This window comes from Camponotus vicinus, unplaced genomic scaffold (assembly GCF_025532165.1).
Source record: "Camponotus vicinus isolate PSW18456_S1 unplaced genomic scaffold, iyCamVici1.0 SCAF_1, whole genome shotgun sequence".
Taxonomy (NCBI): Eukaryota; Metazoa; Arthropoda; class Insecta; order Hymenoptera; family Formicidae; genus Camponotus; species Camponotus vicinus.
Window position 1 is genome coordinate 32,071,280 of NW_028141945.1, and position 17,317 is coordinate 32,088,596.

The 17,317-nt window shown below is 33.3% G+C and overlaps 4 protein-coding genes across 6 annotated transcripts; 2 read left to right on the top strand and 2 right to left on the bottom strand.

Annotated features, from left to right (window-relative positions):
* The first annotated feature begins 175 nt into the window (after nt 1–175).
* On the top strand, nt 176–7,685 carry Tbcd (tubulin folding cofactor D). Of its 2 annotated transcripts, none has more exons than XM_083081299.1 (17): nt 176–853; nt 951–1,089; nt 1,244–1,430; nt 1,507–1,735; nt 1,814–1,962; nt 2,032–2,261; nt 2,339–2,478; nt 2,564–2,669; nt 2,791–2,968; nt 3,040–3,213; nt 3,306–3,509; nt 3,589–3,753; nt 3,985–4,109; nt 4,221–4,375; nt 4,486–4,684; nt 4,917–5,219; nt 5,360–7,685. In XM_083081299.1, exons 1-17 carry the CDS (start codon nt 333–335, stop codon nt 5,639–5,641), a joined length of 3,486 nt encoding a protein of 1,161 aa, XP_082937425.1. In that variant the 5' UTR covers nt 176–332; the 3' UTR covers nt 5,642–7,685. The 2 variants fall into 2 exon arrangements, with proteins under 2 accessions (XP_082937425.1, XP_082937434.1); XM_083081308.1 differs by having other exon boundaries at nt 3,055–3,213.
* Nucleotides 5,932–8,770, bottom strand: Fuctb (alpha-(1,3)-fucosyltransferase 10). Its single transcript, XM_083081341.1, has 7 exons — nt 7,949–8,770; nt 7,827–7,869; nt 7,622–7,746; nt 7,314–7,533; nt 7,022–7,211; nt 6,749–6,926; nt 5,932–6,636 (listed from the first exon to the last, which is right to left on the bottom strand). The coding sequence occupies exons 1-7, from the start codon at nt 8,015–8,017 to the stop codon at nt 6,148–6,150; spliced, it is 1,314 nt and encodes a 437-aa protein (XP_082937467.1). The 5' UTR covers nt 8,018–8,770; the 3' UTR covers nt 5,932–6,147.
* On the top strand, nt 8,510–14,483 carry Rac1 (ras-related protein Rac1). Its single transcript, XM_083081352.1, has 3 exons — nt 8,510–8,982; nt 9,597–9,984; nt 10,275–14,483. The coding sequence occupies exons 1-3, from the start codon at nt 8,948–8,950 to the stop codon at nt 10,428–10,430; spliced, it is 579 nt and encodes a 192-aa protein (XP_082937478.1). The 5' UTR covers nt 8,510–8,947; the 3' UTR covers nt 10,431–14,483.
* Exo70 (exocyst complex component 7) lies at nt 10,892–17,273 on the bottom strand. 2 transcript variants are annotated; one of them, XM_083081322.1, is made up of 7 exons: nt 17,139–17,273; nt 16,483–16,716; nt 15,852–16,390; nt 15,233–15,781; nt 14,501–14,738; nt 14,124–14,384; nt 10,892–13,871 (listed from the first exon to the last, which is right to left on the bottom strand). In XM_083081322.1, exons 2-7 carry the CDS (start codon nt 16,709–16,711, stop codon nt 13,600–13,602), a joined length of 2,088 nt encoding a protein of 695 aa, XP_082937448.1. In that variant the 5' UTR covers nt 16,712–16,716; nt 17,139–17,273; the 3' UTR covers nt 10,892–13,599. The 2 variants fall into 2 exon arrangements, with proteins under 2 accessions (XP_082937448.1, XP_082937457.1); XM_083081331.1 differs by lacking the exon at nt 17,139–17,273 and having other exon boundaries at nt 16,483–16,862.
* Between the last annotated feature and the right edge of the window lie 44 nt (nt 17,274–17,317).

The following is a 17,317-nucleotide window of genomic DNA, read 5'->3' on the forward strand; positions in this document are numbered from 1 at the left end:
GCCAATCACGTTCGAGTCTACTGAGCTTGATTGACCAATCAGGACAGAGTTTAGGACAGAAAAATTTGGGCTGCTGCACACAGGACGCAGCTACTCTATTCCAAGAAGTAAATTGGACAACAGTCCAAAATGAAGGTAAAGTGGTATTTCTAGATATTCGTTTGTTCGAGACGAGGAAGCGCGTAGTTGTCAAAAGTCAAAATTAATGCATATATTGGTTATGATATGATCGTAAACGACTTGTAACGCAATTCTTTTTATAATTTACACGAAAATCGTGTATATGTATGAACGTGGATAGCAAATTTGAGATTTTGTAATTTTTGTATACAATGGCATTGAAGGATTGCCCGGATCCCGAGAAAGTTGGATGCGGCTTTAGCGCATTCAAAGAGATGGATGAAGTGACCGCTCTGATGACGGAATTGAAGAAACCGGATTTACCACCAAGTTTCGTCGAGAGAAATAGAGATCGTTTCAGTTTTATTTTGTCCCAGTACCAGGATCAGCATCAGCTACTGGATCCTTATCTCGAAAGGATCTTGGGCCCCTTGCTGTCAATTATCAAGGACAATGATTGTGCGGAAAGCATCAAGCATAATACATTTAAATATTTATTTATTATTATGTCTGTGAAAACGTATAAGAAGATTGTTACTTATCTTCCACACGAGGTAGTGGATCTATTACCTGTGTTAAGAATGCTTGAGAAGCAAGATCCAAATGATGTAGAGACATGGGAAACCAGATATGTTCTGCTCATATGGTTATCTATTATTTCCAAAATACCATTTCCTTTGTGTCGCTTAGAGACTTCAGAGAATGTAGATCCAGAGCAAACTATTATTGTCAGGTAATAATATTGTCATATCTGTATAAAATATATGAAACAAAACTTACTAAAATAGATAGTAAGATATGTCAATCTTATCTGTCAATCTATTTTTCAGAATTTTAAAAATATGTAAACAATATTGTTTATCAAGAGATGCATGTGCTGTAGCAGCTGTGTTTTTAATAGCAAATTTTTTGACAAGATCAGATGTCAAGAAATTATACTTGGAAGAGATGATCATATGGTGTTTAAAGGTAATGCTCTTTTAATGATGTCAAATATTATTAGTATTAGAGATTGAATAACAATATATACAATATATTCTAATATAGATATTTCTATACAAAAAATATAATCATTGTAAAAAAGTAATATATACTTTTGAAATATTGCAATATTTTTTTTCAGTGTATAGAAAATGATCCTTTAAGACATGGACCTCTAGCTGTAATAGCTTCCATATTAAAACATAGTGCCAGAGAAGATGTTAAACCATATAGTCAAATGCTTCTTGATAATATATTAAAACTTCGATTAAATGACAATCCAGCAGATCTTATTAGAAAGTTTGAAACAAAAGTTATTCAACGCATAGGTATGCAGGAAAACTCAAATTTTATTTACATAGTATATGTTTATTTCTTATAATAAAAATTAACAATATCTGGTAGGTTTGGTATTATTGAAAACAAAAATAGCATCCTGGCGCTATCAGAAAATGAGTCGGCCAATAAATATTATGCCTAATATTCAAGTAAATAATATTGATAATATTGATAATGTTACTGATATTACAAAAACTATTTCAAATGATAATGAAGATCAAGAAGTTCCCCCTGCTATCGAAGATATAATAGAACAACTTATACAAAGTCTTCGAGACAAAGTGATTACTATAAGGTATGTATATGCTAGTTTACATACTATAATTATAATATTTATTAGAAATAAAATATTAAATTAGATGTAATGATATAGGTGGTCGGCGGCAAAAGGTATCGGCAAGATAACAGCGAGATTGCCGGTAGACTTAGCCGATGATGTATTAGGCTTTGTATTGAATCTGTTTACCGGGCGTGAATCAGATTCTGCATGGCACGGTGGTTGTTTAGCACTTGCGGAACTCGGTAAAGATATCATTTAGATATGTATAATGATTTTTATTCATCACTAACATTATTATGTTTTTATTTCAGGGAGACGTGGCCTATTATTACCTCATCGTTTGAGCGATGTTATTCCCGTAGTTTTGCAAGCCTTAGTCTTTGACGAGCCTAGAGCTTACGGATCCATTGGCTATCTGATTAGAGACGCCGCTTGTTATATATGCTGGTCTTTCCCAAGAGCCTATGATCCACATGTTTTCGAGCCTTATGTCAAAGAAATTGCGGCAATGCTATTAGTGGTGACATGCTTTGATAGAGAGGTACAAATCATCATACAATAATCACTGTTTGCATGGCATTTATATTATTTATGTAATATGCGATATTACATCGATAGATAAACTGCAGAAGGGCAGCATCCGCCGCATTTCAAGAAAATGTCGGTAGGCAGGGCAACTTTCCACATGGTATAGATATATTGACTGTTGCTGATTATTTTGAAGTTGGTGTAAGGAGTCATACGTATCTTAAGATCAGGTATAAAATTCATCAAGTATTTTAACATATATTAAATAATCTGACTCTTATACATAATCAATACTTGTAATATTATCTTTATTAGTGTCCAAATCGCGCAGTACGAAGAATATACGAAGCCTTTGATAGATCATCTAGTTGCAAAAAAGGTTACTCATTGGGACACTGCAATTAGAGAGCTTTCAGCTAGAGTAAGTCTGAAAATTTATTTACAATAATATTAATTTAAATGCAATTACAATAATATTAATTACAATTTACTGAATATTACTAACGTTTAGTTCTGCATATGTTACTAATAATTTGTTACAGTCGCTTTTCAACCTGACAGCAGCTGATCCACATTATATGGTAAATACGGTACTACCAACTCTGTTGGACATGCTAAATTCTATCGATTTAAACGTTAGACATGGTGCGGTATTAGCTACCACGGAGATTCTCGAAGCTTTGCACAATCATTTTAATGATAAAATTGAAAATATTATTGGTGAGAATTTATAGAATTATATGTATGCAAATTAGCTTTCTATTTTTCTCTAAATATCTATAGCAAAAAAGAGCAATTTTATGCAGGATCCACAGCTGTAGCTGATATACAGGATATAGTAAGAACGTTCAGAAGTAGAGGACAATTTAAAGGGCTTGGTGGAGAATTGATGAAACAAGCTTGTGCTGTGCTAATAAAAAAATGTTCCATTGTTCACTTTCCAATTCATTTTACAGATATTGTAGGTATGTATTAATAATTATGAAACAAGATTTTCTCCTTATAAAGTTGAATTTTTATATTTAATATACTAATATTCACATCATGGATAATGTAGATGACTGGGAGAAATTATTGGAAGAATGCTTAAGTCATGAGGTATCGGCAGTTAAATTAAAAGCAGCTGAAGCACACACAAATTTTTTTGTAGAATATTATATAGACATTGACTATAATGCTCGAAGTGCTGTGATTAATCGTTATTTAGAGTCTCTGCAATCAAGCAATCAGTCCATTAGAATAGGATTTGCACAGGCAATAGGTAAATGAGAGAATAAACACAAAATATTAAATTCACTTCTATCAGATATATAATATTTATTTATTTTATTCTTTAAAAGGTCATTTTCCATTATTTATAATTCGTGAAAGAGTAAAAGACATCATAGAGGCATTAATCGCGTGTACTCACATATCCGAGAATACGCTGAAATGGGCGGAGAGTAGAAAAGAAGCTTTACACTCTTTAACCATGATATTGCAAACATTAGGAATTGATGAAGCAGGTAAATATATTTATTTATTTCGAGACATAGTACAACTTGTCATTATATTTCTATCATAACACAAAAAGCTTGTTCTTCAAAGAAATTAATGCATTTGGAATATAAATTATAGAAAAAGATGAAACTTTTTCAAACTATGATAATCTTTTACTGATATATATGATTTTCTAGCAATATCCATGGTTTTTACTGAGAATGAAAAAATTTTAAACACTGAACAAATTTTTTCAGATAAATGGCGATTGTTTGTATCAGATTTGTATGATTGTTACCTGCTAGCTCTTAAGGAATATACAATAGATAGTCGTGGAGATATAGGCGCTTGGGTGCGAGAAGCAGCTATGAATGGATTACATGTGCGTGAAATATTCCATTATGGAAAAATAATGAGATCATAATATATCGTCAACACAATATATATTGGAATTAATTACTAAATTAATTACTAAATGTCTATATTATTATAGATATTGACAAACTTAGTATCGCAAGCAAAACTATCGTCCATCTTGAATGGGAACTTGATGGCTAATATCATCGGTGGTATCGCACAGCAGGCCGTCGAAAGGATAGATGGAATTCGAGCTCAAGCTGGTACTGTGTTTAGCGCGCTTATACACAGGTAAAAAAAAAACGTATATGTATATATGTAATTGATCTTGCCAATTATGTAATATTAATATGTAAAGCATTTTAATTCGCAAAATTAATTACTATTACATCTCTTTATAGCGATCCACCACTTCCGAATATTCCATATCACGACGAGTTAAAAGCTATATTTCCCTATAATGAATGTAAGGAGACTATTGAATGGAGAATGGAGTCTGCAACATTTCCACGATTTATTAAGATGTTAAGTTTCCCGCCGTATAAAATAAATTTGTTACGCGGAATTATATTCAGCGTCGGCGGCATAAGCGAATCATTGGTATATTTAATATAAATATAATCTTTGGTATAATTAATATAAATAATAATAATAATAAACCTTATAATTGGTATATTTAATATAAATAATAATCTATTCAATTTATTTATTAAGTATAACATCTATGAAAGCTTATTTATTTGATAAAGAGGAGAGAGTATCAACATTTTAATTTAATTTTAATAATAGTGTCAATCAATTTGTTTATAATTAAATATTTCTCTTCTATCAGGTAAAATACTCAAGTGTTTCTTTATTTACTTATCTACAAGAGATTGACGAGACTGGTTTGAGAGATCTATGCGAGAAAATATTAAACATATTTGAGGAAAGTCATAAAAACGAAAGGATGATAACATCGATGTTCGCATTTTTGGATCGTTTATTGAGTTCAGGTTGTATTCAATCTGTTTTGGATGACGCAAATAATACAATCGCAGAACGCATATTAGTATTATTAAAACATGAAATAAAATATTCTGGCAATATGAAACTACTTATTAGTAGTATAAATGTTTTCTGTCAGTTACTACAGGTTTGTAAAAGGATTAAGTATTTCATATAATGATTCGTTATTTTATTTAATTATTTATTAATTAAGAACATATTTAGTTTATAATAAATGACTTTATCAAAATAATTAAAATTAATTTGTATTAAATATCATATCTCTAGGTACGAGGTCCGGTTGCAGAAAGAGCATTTTGTCAATTGAGTATATTTTTGTGTCATAAATATACAAGCTTGAGAAAGACAACGGCTATACGTATTTATGAAGCATTGACTCTTTATGGAGAGGAGATAGATATAACAGAAGAAGATTTGACAAATATACTTGCAATATTGAATGCCACAGATTGGGAACAACCAATTGCAGATTTACGTCCGATCAGAAATCATTTGTGTGAGTTAATGAAAGTACCTGCTCCAGTTTTGCAAATAAAATCAACGAATTGAGAGAAAGTCTAACATAATATATAAAGAAACTTAACATTTTTTAAAATTATCTTATTTCTTACATGGCATAAAAAACGAGACGGAATTAAATTATTAATATGTTAAATTATGGCAGAGAAGTTCTGATATTTCTCATATATTATTCTCATATATCTCTATAATTATATATAAACTAAACGTAATAATATCGTTTAAAGTTTGAAAATATTGTAGATACACAATATTTTAAAATACAATATTTTTTTCTTTTTTTTTTCTTATGTACATGATAAAGTATACATTTTGTAAAATGCATTTCACAATTTTTATCACATTATTTTGTACAGAATAAATGTATAAATATATAAAATTTCTATAATATTATATGTATAAAAAAGAAATACTTTAAACATTTATATACGCATTCAGTTTATAAACACTCATATTCCTAATATAGTTCATAAAATAATCGAGTATTTATATTATCAAAATTGTTTGCAAAACTGTTTCCTTGTTTCATATGTGTCTCAACATTCATTATTATCGTACATATTCATTTTTTGTTCATTAAAATGTTTTGTATTAATGCTGATATTATTAGTTATATAGTGAGCTAACAGCTTAGCTCCGCATTTCTCGATATTCCATTGATCTATCCACCAATTGCGTTTACTGATTCCACCTGTTATAGGATCTCTCGGTAGAGGACAATCATATTGTTTTCTTGTTACCTTACGTATCTTTGATTCGCGATTATTCTGTATTTGCTTGCAAATAAAACATTCGAATTCTTCCATATAATTTCCAAACTCATAAGGTAAGGTCATCGATCTTCTTTCAAGTGCACGTAGTAATGCACTATTTGTAACGCGATACTCGCGTTCATTTAATTTATGAGATAAATATTCCTCGTATGCAGAATCATTTTTCACAAGTTTGTGTAAAAAATCAGAAAGTGCTTTTGGGCTAGTAAAATCTAATATCGAGATGGCGGATTTATTATTTGGGAGCCAATCCTACAAAATCAAATGTCTGAGATGGATTAAATATTTAATTGTAAAATTAGAAAAATTTGTATCAATCTTAGAGTTATGATACACACACACATACACTTTTAATATAGAATACCTTAAAGGATGGTGACCCATAATATATAGGTACAGAGCCAACAATAAGTGGCCTCCACAATTTTTCTGTGATATAATCATTACATATCGCATTTTCGAAAGCTATAGTAAACTTGTATTTGGCCACAAAGGATAAGAATTCACGATTATTTAAAATATCGAGATAATTATTCTTGAACCTGAATAGATATATTTTGTCTGATAATTATTAATTTAACAATTCACGATATTATCTCGATATAAAAATTGTATGAAAAATAATGTATATGTATACCTGTCTTCAAGACGAGCATTATTTATACATGTACCATAGGAATCAATACGAATGTATTTCATTAATTCTAAGACATAACGATCCCTGTCGCTAGCGGTATCACAGTCAGATTGAATGTATAATATCGGTGCATAATTTTTTGCATGTATCAATGCAGATTTCTCTTTGGTAGGCACATAATACGATTTTCCTATAAAAATATATCTTGTTCTTACATTTTTAGTAGCAAAAGATGGAAGCTTGGAAATTATTTTTGCTAATTATAAATTTATAAATTTTTCTCTTTATTTACCTATTATATCTTCTAAACTGAATAAATCAAGAAGTGTAAGTGGTACATCGCTAAATCTGCTAAAGGTTGAAGAATAATTAAAAAGATTAAGTGTTTTCTCATGGACGAGTATAGGATTATTTCTAGGAGATTCTTCATGAAGTAAACCCCATGATACAGAGCTACTCCTCCAATTAGGCAAATCATGAATGTGAAGATTACTTCCATAAAATAAAATACTCTATAAAAATTAATAAATTCATACACATGATATTCAGACTTTTGCTTTAGAAGATATTGCATTTAAGAAATATAAAAGAGAATTGTACTTTCAAGCGTATGTTGTTTTCAAATGCTCTATTGTGTGTAAAATAACATTTAGCATTTCCGCAAGTTTTCACTAGATTGTTATTACCAAATGGAGTCCACCATAATACAACAGGTATATTGTCCTCTAGATATCATAAGTGATCATAAAAATTAACTTTGTCAATCATTATTGAAAAAAAAGCATGTGACAATAATGTGAATTACCTGAAGGAGACAATCTCGTGCGGTCGTAAAGAATTAAACGTAACTGAAAATTTTCAAAATTATTAATTAGCTTACACAGTCATAAAGTTTAATTAATTTGTAATTAATGGTTTTTCATATACCTGAAATATTATGATACATAAACCTAGCGTTGTCGCAGTTGCAAACATAATACGTAATTTCCGTGGCATTATAATTTGAGATGCACATTCATGAAGAAACCTATCTTTCTCTCTTTACATATACTTATATTATTTTTACTAATTATTAATAAAACATAACCTAAAGAAATGACAAGTTGTCAAATTTCGATACTGAAAAAATGTCACTTCAATCAGCGCGCAGATATTCATCAAGAGTACCGATTGGCTAACGCATTTCGATATCGAGATCGATGACGAAATGTTCGCGATATCGACATCATGAATAGCATAAAAGTATCGATGCTCGAATATCGGTACTCGTTTGCAGCTTCGCACGTATCGCGCTTTGTCATCACGCATAGAGAATCATAAAGAGAAAATCTCGAGGTCTCGAGGAGACATCGCGCGACTATTTTATATCGTATGCGTGTGTGTGTGTGTGTGTGTGTGTATACTTTACCTCCCGCTGCGACCGTCGATGGCATTTCTCTTCATGGTGTGCGCCTCCGGACCGCTCCAAAGGCAGCCAGTTAGCTTGACCAGTCGGCCGACCAATCAGTCACAGGGGTTCATCGCGTTGCTCTCGCATATCTCTGTCACGCTCTAACCTCTCAGTCGTATCCGTCACGCGAGCCATCTCGCTCTCGCTTCCTTCCTTCGCCCTCTTCTCTTTACCGCACCTTCGTTCCCCTCTGCCGCGCTTCTCTTCTCCTCGTCCTCTTCCTCCTCCTCCTCCTCCTCCGCCGCCGCCGCCACTGCCCTCTTCCTGTGTCGCGTTGTACGTATCGCGCCGTTTGTCTCTTCCTCTCCCGCCTATATCGTCCCTCCCTCCCTCCTTCCTCCCTCCCTTCCTCCTCCTCCCTCTCTTCTCACTCGGGCTTCTCTTTCCCTCCCGCTGAAATCGGCTACATCGGTGTATCATCGTTGCGCGATTTTACGTGCTCCCGTGTGCATTACGGACGGCTCCAGGTATCCAGGATGCAAGCTATCAAGTGCGTGGTCGTCGGCGACGGGTACGTAAAACGAAGAATCGTCGCGAGAAACGTCATTTCGCCAAAATTCGAGCTCGGTCAGAGCGGGGAGAACCTCGCGAAAGGATCCGCGCCGCCACCGCTCGAGCCCACAGGGACGATCGTCGAGCGAATCGGGTTGTTGCCTCTTGAACGACGAAGCGCTCCAGGGCTCGCGATGGCCTCGATATCATTCCCGAGTGCGAACGCGGTATCCAGCACGCGAGTGCCCACCACGCCCGTGCGAGACCGTGAAACGACGTTGACGTGTGCACGCGTGTTTTCGCGAGGACGTCATATTTTTTTGTCGCACGCTTTGCTCGACGTAGCGCGTAAAATCGTGGCCTCGATTGTTTAGCTTTTCTAATTAGAAACTAATTGGCCTTTTATAACACGAATATGAATCGAGATGCTCTCGCTGACAAATACTTCCAGTATCCCGCTTTCGCGGAATAATCTTGCGAGTCTTACATTTCGCACAATGATTCATCTATTAATGAATACATTTATTGCATGTTTTTTATTCTTTTTTTTCTACCATGGAAAACCAAACCGGTTTAATCATTTAATTGGAAGAATATTAGATTGAATTATTATTTATTTTCTCTGTTCTCTAGTGCTGTTGGTAAAACATGCTTGCTGATAAGTTATACCACCAATGCATTTCCTGGGGAGTACATTCCAACGGTGTTCGACAATTATTCCGCAAATGTAATGGTTGATGGGAAGCCGATTAATCTCGGTTTATGGGATACAGCGGGACAAGAAGATTATGACAGACTGCGGCCATTGTCTTATCCGCAAACTGATGTCTTTCTGATTTGCTTTTCACTGGTGAATCCGGCGAGCTTTGAAAACGTTCGCGCCAAATGGTATCCTGAAGTACGTCACCATTGTCCTGCCACTCCGATCATTTTGGTTGGCACCAAATTGGATCTGCGCGAAGATAAAGAGACTATTGAACGTCTGAAGGACAAGAAACTAGCTCCCATCACATACCCTCAGGTTTGTCTTTCTTTGGCAGTTATGTAATGCCAATGATATAAAAGCTTAATACAGCAATCAAAAAATATGCATCATAGATAATAAAAAAACGTACATCGAAAAATCAGAAGATGTACATCATAAATAATAGAAAAACATTTATTTCTTTTATTTATATAGCAAAATAAATTGTGTTATAAATATAATAATTATAAAAATAATATATGAACAATAAAATTGCAATTAATGTGCAATAACTTATTAGAAATGTTTATAACACTGATATTTTAAAGTGTATGTTTTATTCATAGGGTTTAGCTATGGCGAAAGAGATTGGTGCTGTCAAATACTTGGAATGCTCTGCTCTGACGCAGAAAGGTTTGAAGACTGTGTTTGATGAAGCGATACGCGCTGTATTGTGCCCTGTTCTGCAAGTGAAGCCAAAGCGCAGATGTTTCCTTCTATAATATTAAATGTATCCCTCTTTGCACGTTGGTACTGGAATGTGTTAAAGTGTTTCATTGTCTCATCTCCAGTGTACCAAACTCGAATCGAATCAATCGGACAAGTTACCGACATTTGGAACCCCAGTTGTACCAGCCTATGCCAGCGTCAACAGGCTGCAAACATCTGCCAGCATAAACGCACAAATACTAGTTCGGTACAAAATTTCCAGCGAGCAAAACAAGAGGGTTTCACGCAAGAAAATAAATTTGGAATATATAAATTCATTTTTATGTGGCCTCCAACATCCTATGAGAAATTAATCGAGAAGTTTTTGTGCTGTCTCACACGAACAAAGCTTCCAGTCTAGACAGTCTGATAATAGGGCTATAAATGCAAATCGACTGGATGTTCTAAGCAAAAAGAGTGTAAAAGAAGCCAAAATAATTGAATTAACTGCTGTACAGTATACTAGAGTATCTAATTAATATTATAATTAATAATTATGTATGAATGGTAAAAGAAGCAAATATTACTATATAATTGTATAAGCGTCCAAACATTGATTGTATACTGATCAGTTTAATCAAAGAGGAAAACCATTTTATGCTATTTGCCATTGTACATTTTAGGTAGGACATATATAATTAACATATTTAAAAAAAGAAAAGAAAACGGTAGTTTTTCCTTATTGCGAAGAAATTGCAATATGTGTATCAAGATATAAATTTGAAGAGAGAGAAAATATTTTTTAGAGATATGCATAGAGTACATGGCAAATCTGTTTGGACGATATTCATCTAGATGTTCATTATAAATGTGAATAACAGAGAAAAGAGAGTAATTTCACACGCATACATTTCTCCAAGTACTTAGAGCAACTATAGTTTTCTTTTTATTCAAATATTCACTAACAATATGTTAAAAGCTTCAGAGCTTTTGACAAGATTGCTTTTGTAAAGAGACTTAGCTGTTGAAAATCTCACATCAACAAAGTTTATTCGTTTAAAATCCCAGATTTCTTTAAGAATTTGTATATAAAATCTAATTGAAGACATTAGATGTGTAATCAGATGTCACTCAATGTTAAGTGTACATGTCCCATATTTAAATTCTGTTCGTATAATAGTTTGACGATATTTTTGATTTGATATAAGTTCATAATGAGATACAAAAATGATGTTAGATATGAATTAAAAAAAAAGTCTAATAGCTATACATTTTCCAAGCGGAATCAGTAGCGCAGCGGCCGCATAACATGGCTTCCTTCTTCCACTAAATTGGTTAACAATTATACATAAACATTATAATTACCATAAACGTTACATACCATAATTTAAGGGATAGCTAACTATTGTACAAGAGTTCTTTAGATGTATGTGATATAAGTATAAAAATATTATAAAATTTGCAGATTTCTCTGCTTCATTTGCAAATGTATCGTACACGATATGACTTGTGATTACACGCGATATGCATTTTTTTTACAGGAACTGTCGTGTTATCAGACCGGAATTAAAAAGAATATTGCTGTTATTATCTCGAAAACAAGATATAGCTATTGAAGCAGAGAATTGTGTGAATGTTCTGTATGAGAGAATATGTGTGAGAGAATGATGTGAGAGAGTGAAAAATTATCAGTGTGAAGGAGAGAAAGAATACAAAAAGTACGAGTGTATATGTAACAAGAGAGAAAGAATATGCTATAACATAACAATTGTATATAAATGCTGAACTTCAAATGTATTCCTACTCTTATTACCACGCATAATATGCGATTTTATACATAATGTATATACGTATAAATGTGTGATAATATGAGTCATATACATAAATATATATAAAAGTCGCGCTGATCGAATCTAAATCGAACGTTACTTGTTTTTTATATATATATTATAAATATATATAAAAAAGACGGCGCGGAGGGAAAAGGGGGGAGCTGAATTAAGACCTACTCTTTATTAACTAACTGCTCGCACACTCATTTATTAATCTCTGTGCAATTTGTTTAAGAACAAGAAATAAAAAAAAGAGATTTGGTCCATGTGAAAAGAATCATAAAACTATTGTAATGAAATATGCTTTGGTAATTATGCAGATAAAGCCACTTCCGACTTAATTTTCACATATATATTAATAATTTTATTAATATTATATAATATTAATATTATAATTAATATTATATTTTATTATTATATATATATTATATATAATTTTCACATCTGATCAAGATCCACATTCTGTAATGTTATAAAAGTTTTAGCCCGCGCTTGTTATTTATTGATAAGTTATCAACAAAAATGGAATAATTAAAAGTATGTAATTTTCGAACACCATATATGCTTATGTATGCTTGTATGTGTTTGTGTATGTGTAAAATTTGACTTAAATCAAAAATATGTTTGGATACAGTTATATTTTCCAGAAGTAAAGCTTCCCGTAGGACGGAGGCGTAACTCACTGTGTCCACGCACAAAGTTCACTTTATATCTAATCTTGACTCTTGTTGAGAATAAACTTCGCTTCATCTTCCAAAGTGGACAAAATTTCCAATGAGCAAAACAAGGTTTCACACAGGAAATCATAAATTCGGAATATATAAATTCATTCTTATGTGGCCTCCAGCATCCTACAGAAATTAATCGAGGAGTTTTTGTGCTGTCTCGTACGAACAAAGCTTCCAGTCTAGACAGTCTGATAATAAGACTATAAATGCAAATCGACTGGATGTTCTAAGCAAAAAATGTAAAACAAGCCAAATTGGATTAACTGCTGTACAGTATACTAAAGTATCTAATTAATATTATAATTAATAATTGATGTATGAATACTCTCCCTACCCTACGGGAGGGCTCCACTTTCAGAAAATAAAGCCTGACCCAAACTTATTTTTTATTAAAGCTAAAATTTAGTTTGGATTTACGTTATGTAACAGTTGTATGATGATAAAATAATTATATTCTATTCATTAAACTCTTTTTGTTGATAACTTATTAATAAACAACGCGGGCTAAAACCTTTATAACATCATTCAGAATATTGATCTTAACATATATAAAATTATTGAAATCGGAAGTGACTCTATCTACATAAATACCAATGCTTTATATATTAAAAAAATGGATGTTCATTAAATATTTTAATTAATTTCTTTTATCGAGAAATATAATCTTCGGTACAATACTATTATTATGCGGCACTATCAAAGAATGTGTTGATCAGTGCCGATACCTGATCAGGCGTATATTTTATATATTTTGCTGGATTTTTTGAGAACGATGTGCCACGATATTTGTTATGGAACACAGTATATAATGGAACAATCGCTTCTTGCAGTTCCTTCCTTAACTCCTCGCGCAAACATCTGTCAGGTACGGCATAAGAACGCTGACACTTGGCTACTTCCTCAAGTTCTCTCGTGAAACCCAAAAATTTTTCTTTCAACATTTTGGCGGCAAGATCTGATGCAAAGGAAAAACACATACAAGAATTAATGTGATTAAGTCTAGAAATCCACTAATTGTTAAACACTTCAATCATTGTTTCAGAAAGTAGATAATATTAATATAATACATGACATTATGTGAATATGAGCTCAACGTATTTGTATGTTTGTTATTTCTTTCTATATGTAATGTCGCTAAAGAAATATCTAGAATCTTATTTTTATAACTTCTCTCGTCAAATTTTTTTTTTAACATGAAAACACGAACCTGGCTCATCTGCGAGATACGATCGCGCTTTGGCGAATGTCGTAGTGACATAATTGTTCTTATCTTTGAAAAGTAGATCGTGATACGTCTGTTCTGCACTTGGCTCGGCCAGTAACAATAGTTCCATGAGGGAACTTCGGCAGAGAGCGTTAACCACGTAATTGTGATTATTCAGCCGGAATAAAGCTCGTAAAGCAAGATCTGAGTAAGATGCGTCGCTTTTATTTACTAGTGCTAGATTCAACTGAGCGAGTACCTTCTCTGTAAAAAGATGAAACAAATTTCATCAAAATTAACTAACAATATTCTTTTATAGCTGCTTCAAATTAAGTTTTATGTAGAATAAATGATGACACGGAAGGATCGTACGAACTTACTGATATATACACCGAGAACCATTCTATGTACATTTTCCGGATCTTTCGAGTGCAACGCAGTCTGATCGATGAAAAGATTGCGTCGCAGGACAGCACCAGCCATGTCTGCATATTCGGCCAATTGTTCTAAAAAGATTAAGACATTACTAGTTCCTTCTGCCACAGTACCGTCTTTTGGTAAACCCGCGCCGGATTCGTTTCTCACGCTCTCCGCAAATTCCTCCAAAGCTTTAGCACCCTGCAAAATTAAATATTTAATTTTCATTATGTTAGTTACGCGTATATCCTTTTTATTTATATTAATGAGACTTTTTTTTCATAATAAAATTAATATCATCAAAACGGAAAAACTTTGCTATCAATCTGATAGTATTAGTTTAAACAGTCGAGCGAAAATGTGATTAAGATAACAAAATTGAGAAGAAATCGATTTCCATCTGTGATACTTTTCTTACATTATACATTAATTCATAGTTTGTTATTATAAATTAATATTTTTTAAGAATGGATAATCCATTTTACGCTATTGGAATAATTTTTTTTTAGCAAAACTGCATGATTTCAGAAATATAGTGTAGAAATATATGCGTTGAAAAAACCGTTATTTATGTTTAATTAGGAAATTTCTTTAGATGAATAACTATATTAATTCAAGTTTAGAAATTTAAATCTTATAATACAAGATGATAAATTTAAATTGAAAAAAAGGAAAGAAAGTAATGTGAAACGTACGGTTGTATGTAATGTATCAAGTACGGATGCGAACTTTGAGCGGAGCGCGTAATCGCAACCCTCAACCGTTCTCTCGAGATCAGGCTTTAATTCGCCGAGATGTTTTAAGATTGGGAAGACCACAAGAACGGCAGAGAAATCGCGTCTCGTGATGCACCGTTTGGCACGCGTAGCTATGCTATCTCCATCGTGAGCCACTAGGTCCATCGCGTCGCGAACAGTAGCCTCGAGCACTTGCGCCTGCAAGGAGGGCGGTAAAATCCTTGCGACCAGCGTGCGTTCGGCTTGTATAAGTTTATGCAGACCGGCTGCTAACAAGAGATAATTCTCCATCTCTTGTTCATCAGGTGCCGCATCCTCCATAGAGTATGGTGAAAGCTGCGTCGGCTTCCTGGATACGGAGTTCAGGGCCAGATTCAGCCTCGTCGTTTGCGATGCTTTCAACAACATTTTGTTGGCCTTGTCCAAAGCATGCTGCAGTCGTCGCGATGCTCTGCGCCCGGCGTTCTCCTGACCATCCAGAGAATGCCTGTTAGCGAATTTCGCTCTCTGTAAGATTAAATTAAAATAAGTATTTTTTAAAGATATATATTTTTATGTAAATGTATATTCTATTTACAGGCATAGGACTTCCAGCGTGGGTGCTACCGCCACTGGCGCTTCTTTGATGCTCTTTAAGTAGTAGCAAGGACCTCAAAACAATGACGGAACGTACAGAAGCATATATTTTTGTATGTCTACGTTGGCCTCTTTCTTCGAGCCATTCAGCAATCTTAAATAGATCACTCATAACGCTTTCAGGTAATTGACAGAGAGACTGTGGTGCATCTTCGCCGCTGGTATCCTCGTCCGAACCGATCAAATCCAAAAGTACAATAGGAAGAATTGGCCTACTTTGACGATTAAGGATATCGTGAAATTCGGCATAAAGCGATTCTAGGCCGATTGAGAAGAGCCCTGTAACGTTTTGTAATTCGACAGAGCTGGGATTATTTTTCTGGAAGTATCGTTGAGCGTTATAGAGACGATTCATAGCCTCGAGAAAGCCATCCAAACCACTGGGCCCACTTGGCTCTGCACGTACTACAGCTTCTACTTCTTGACATACACCATAGTATCCAATAGCATGATCCAATATGCTTAAAGTTTTTTCTATATCTGTAATATTAAAATCAAAGAATTTGCAGCAAAGTTGGCAGAATTTTAGAACATTCTATAATTTAAGGAAGAATAATGAAACAAATGCATACTGTGTTGCTGAGCTTGGAGATTCGCAGTCTCATTATAAACAGGAAGTATGGTACGACGCAGTGTAGCTAAGCGTTCTTCCAGGGAAGAGAGTATTCCCACCACTCCACTCGTCAATCGTCGGCTACGTTCCTCCGCTTCCTTCAGAGCTTCCAGAGCAGCAATTTCTGACTCCAACTTACATTGTATCTCGAATCGCCTTTCAGAAGTGTCAATCCGTGTCGTATGCATATTCTCTTCATTTATTTTTGCATATAAATAAACATAACGTTAATTAACAAATTTGGAATCCATAATATTAAATGAATTTTTATTAAAGAACAAATCTCTTCAAGGACAGCCTTAACAATTAATATTGTTTTCAGAATTTAATATATATTTTTAATATAAGCTAAAATTATACTATCATGAAATTATATTCATATGAGATGAAAAATATAGTTTGCAATTTTTAAAGATTACACATATATTATCGTTGACATTGTCATATGATATTGACAATTATGACATGTATCATCATATTATATCATATAATATATAAATTTTTTAGATCGTGTAATACATTTTTGCTTTATATAAAAAGATATTTTTATGGTATATCCTTAGTATTTTGTTGCCTATATATTACAATAATTTTTTCTTCGATAAAAAAACCTACTTGGTTTAAATCTGACAGCTACTTGTGATCATCCCAAGTCCTCGCAAACTTCCTTTTACTAAACCATCGACTTAAGAATATCTAGATGTAATAAACGCATAATCTGATACGGGCTTTATAAATTGTCAAACGAATAATCACGATGTATAACGAATATCTAGATGCGAAACGTTCGATCA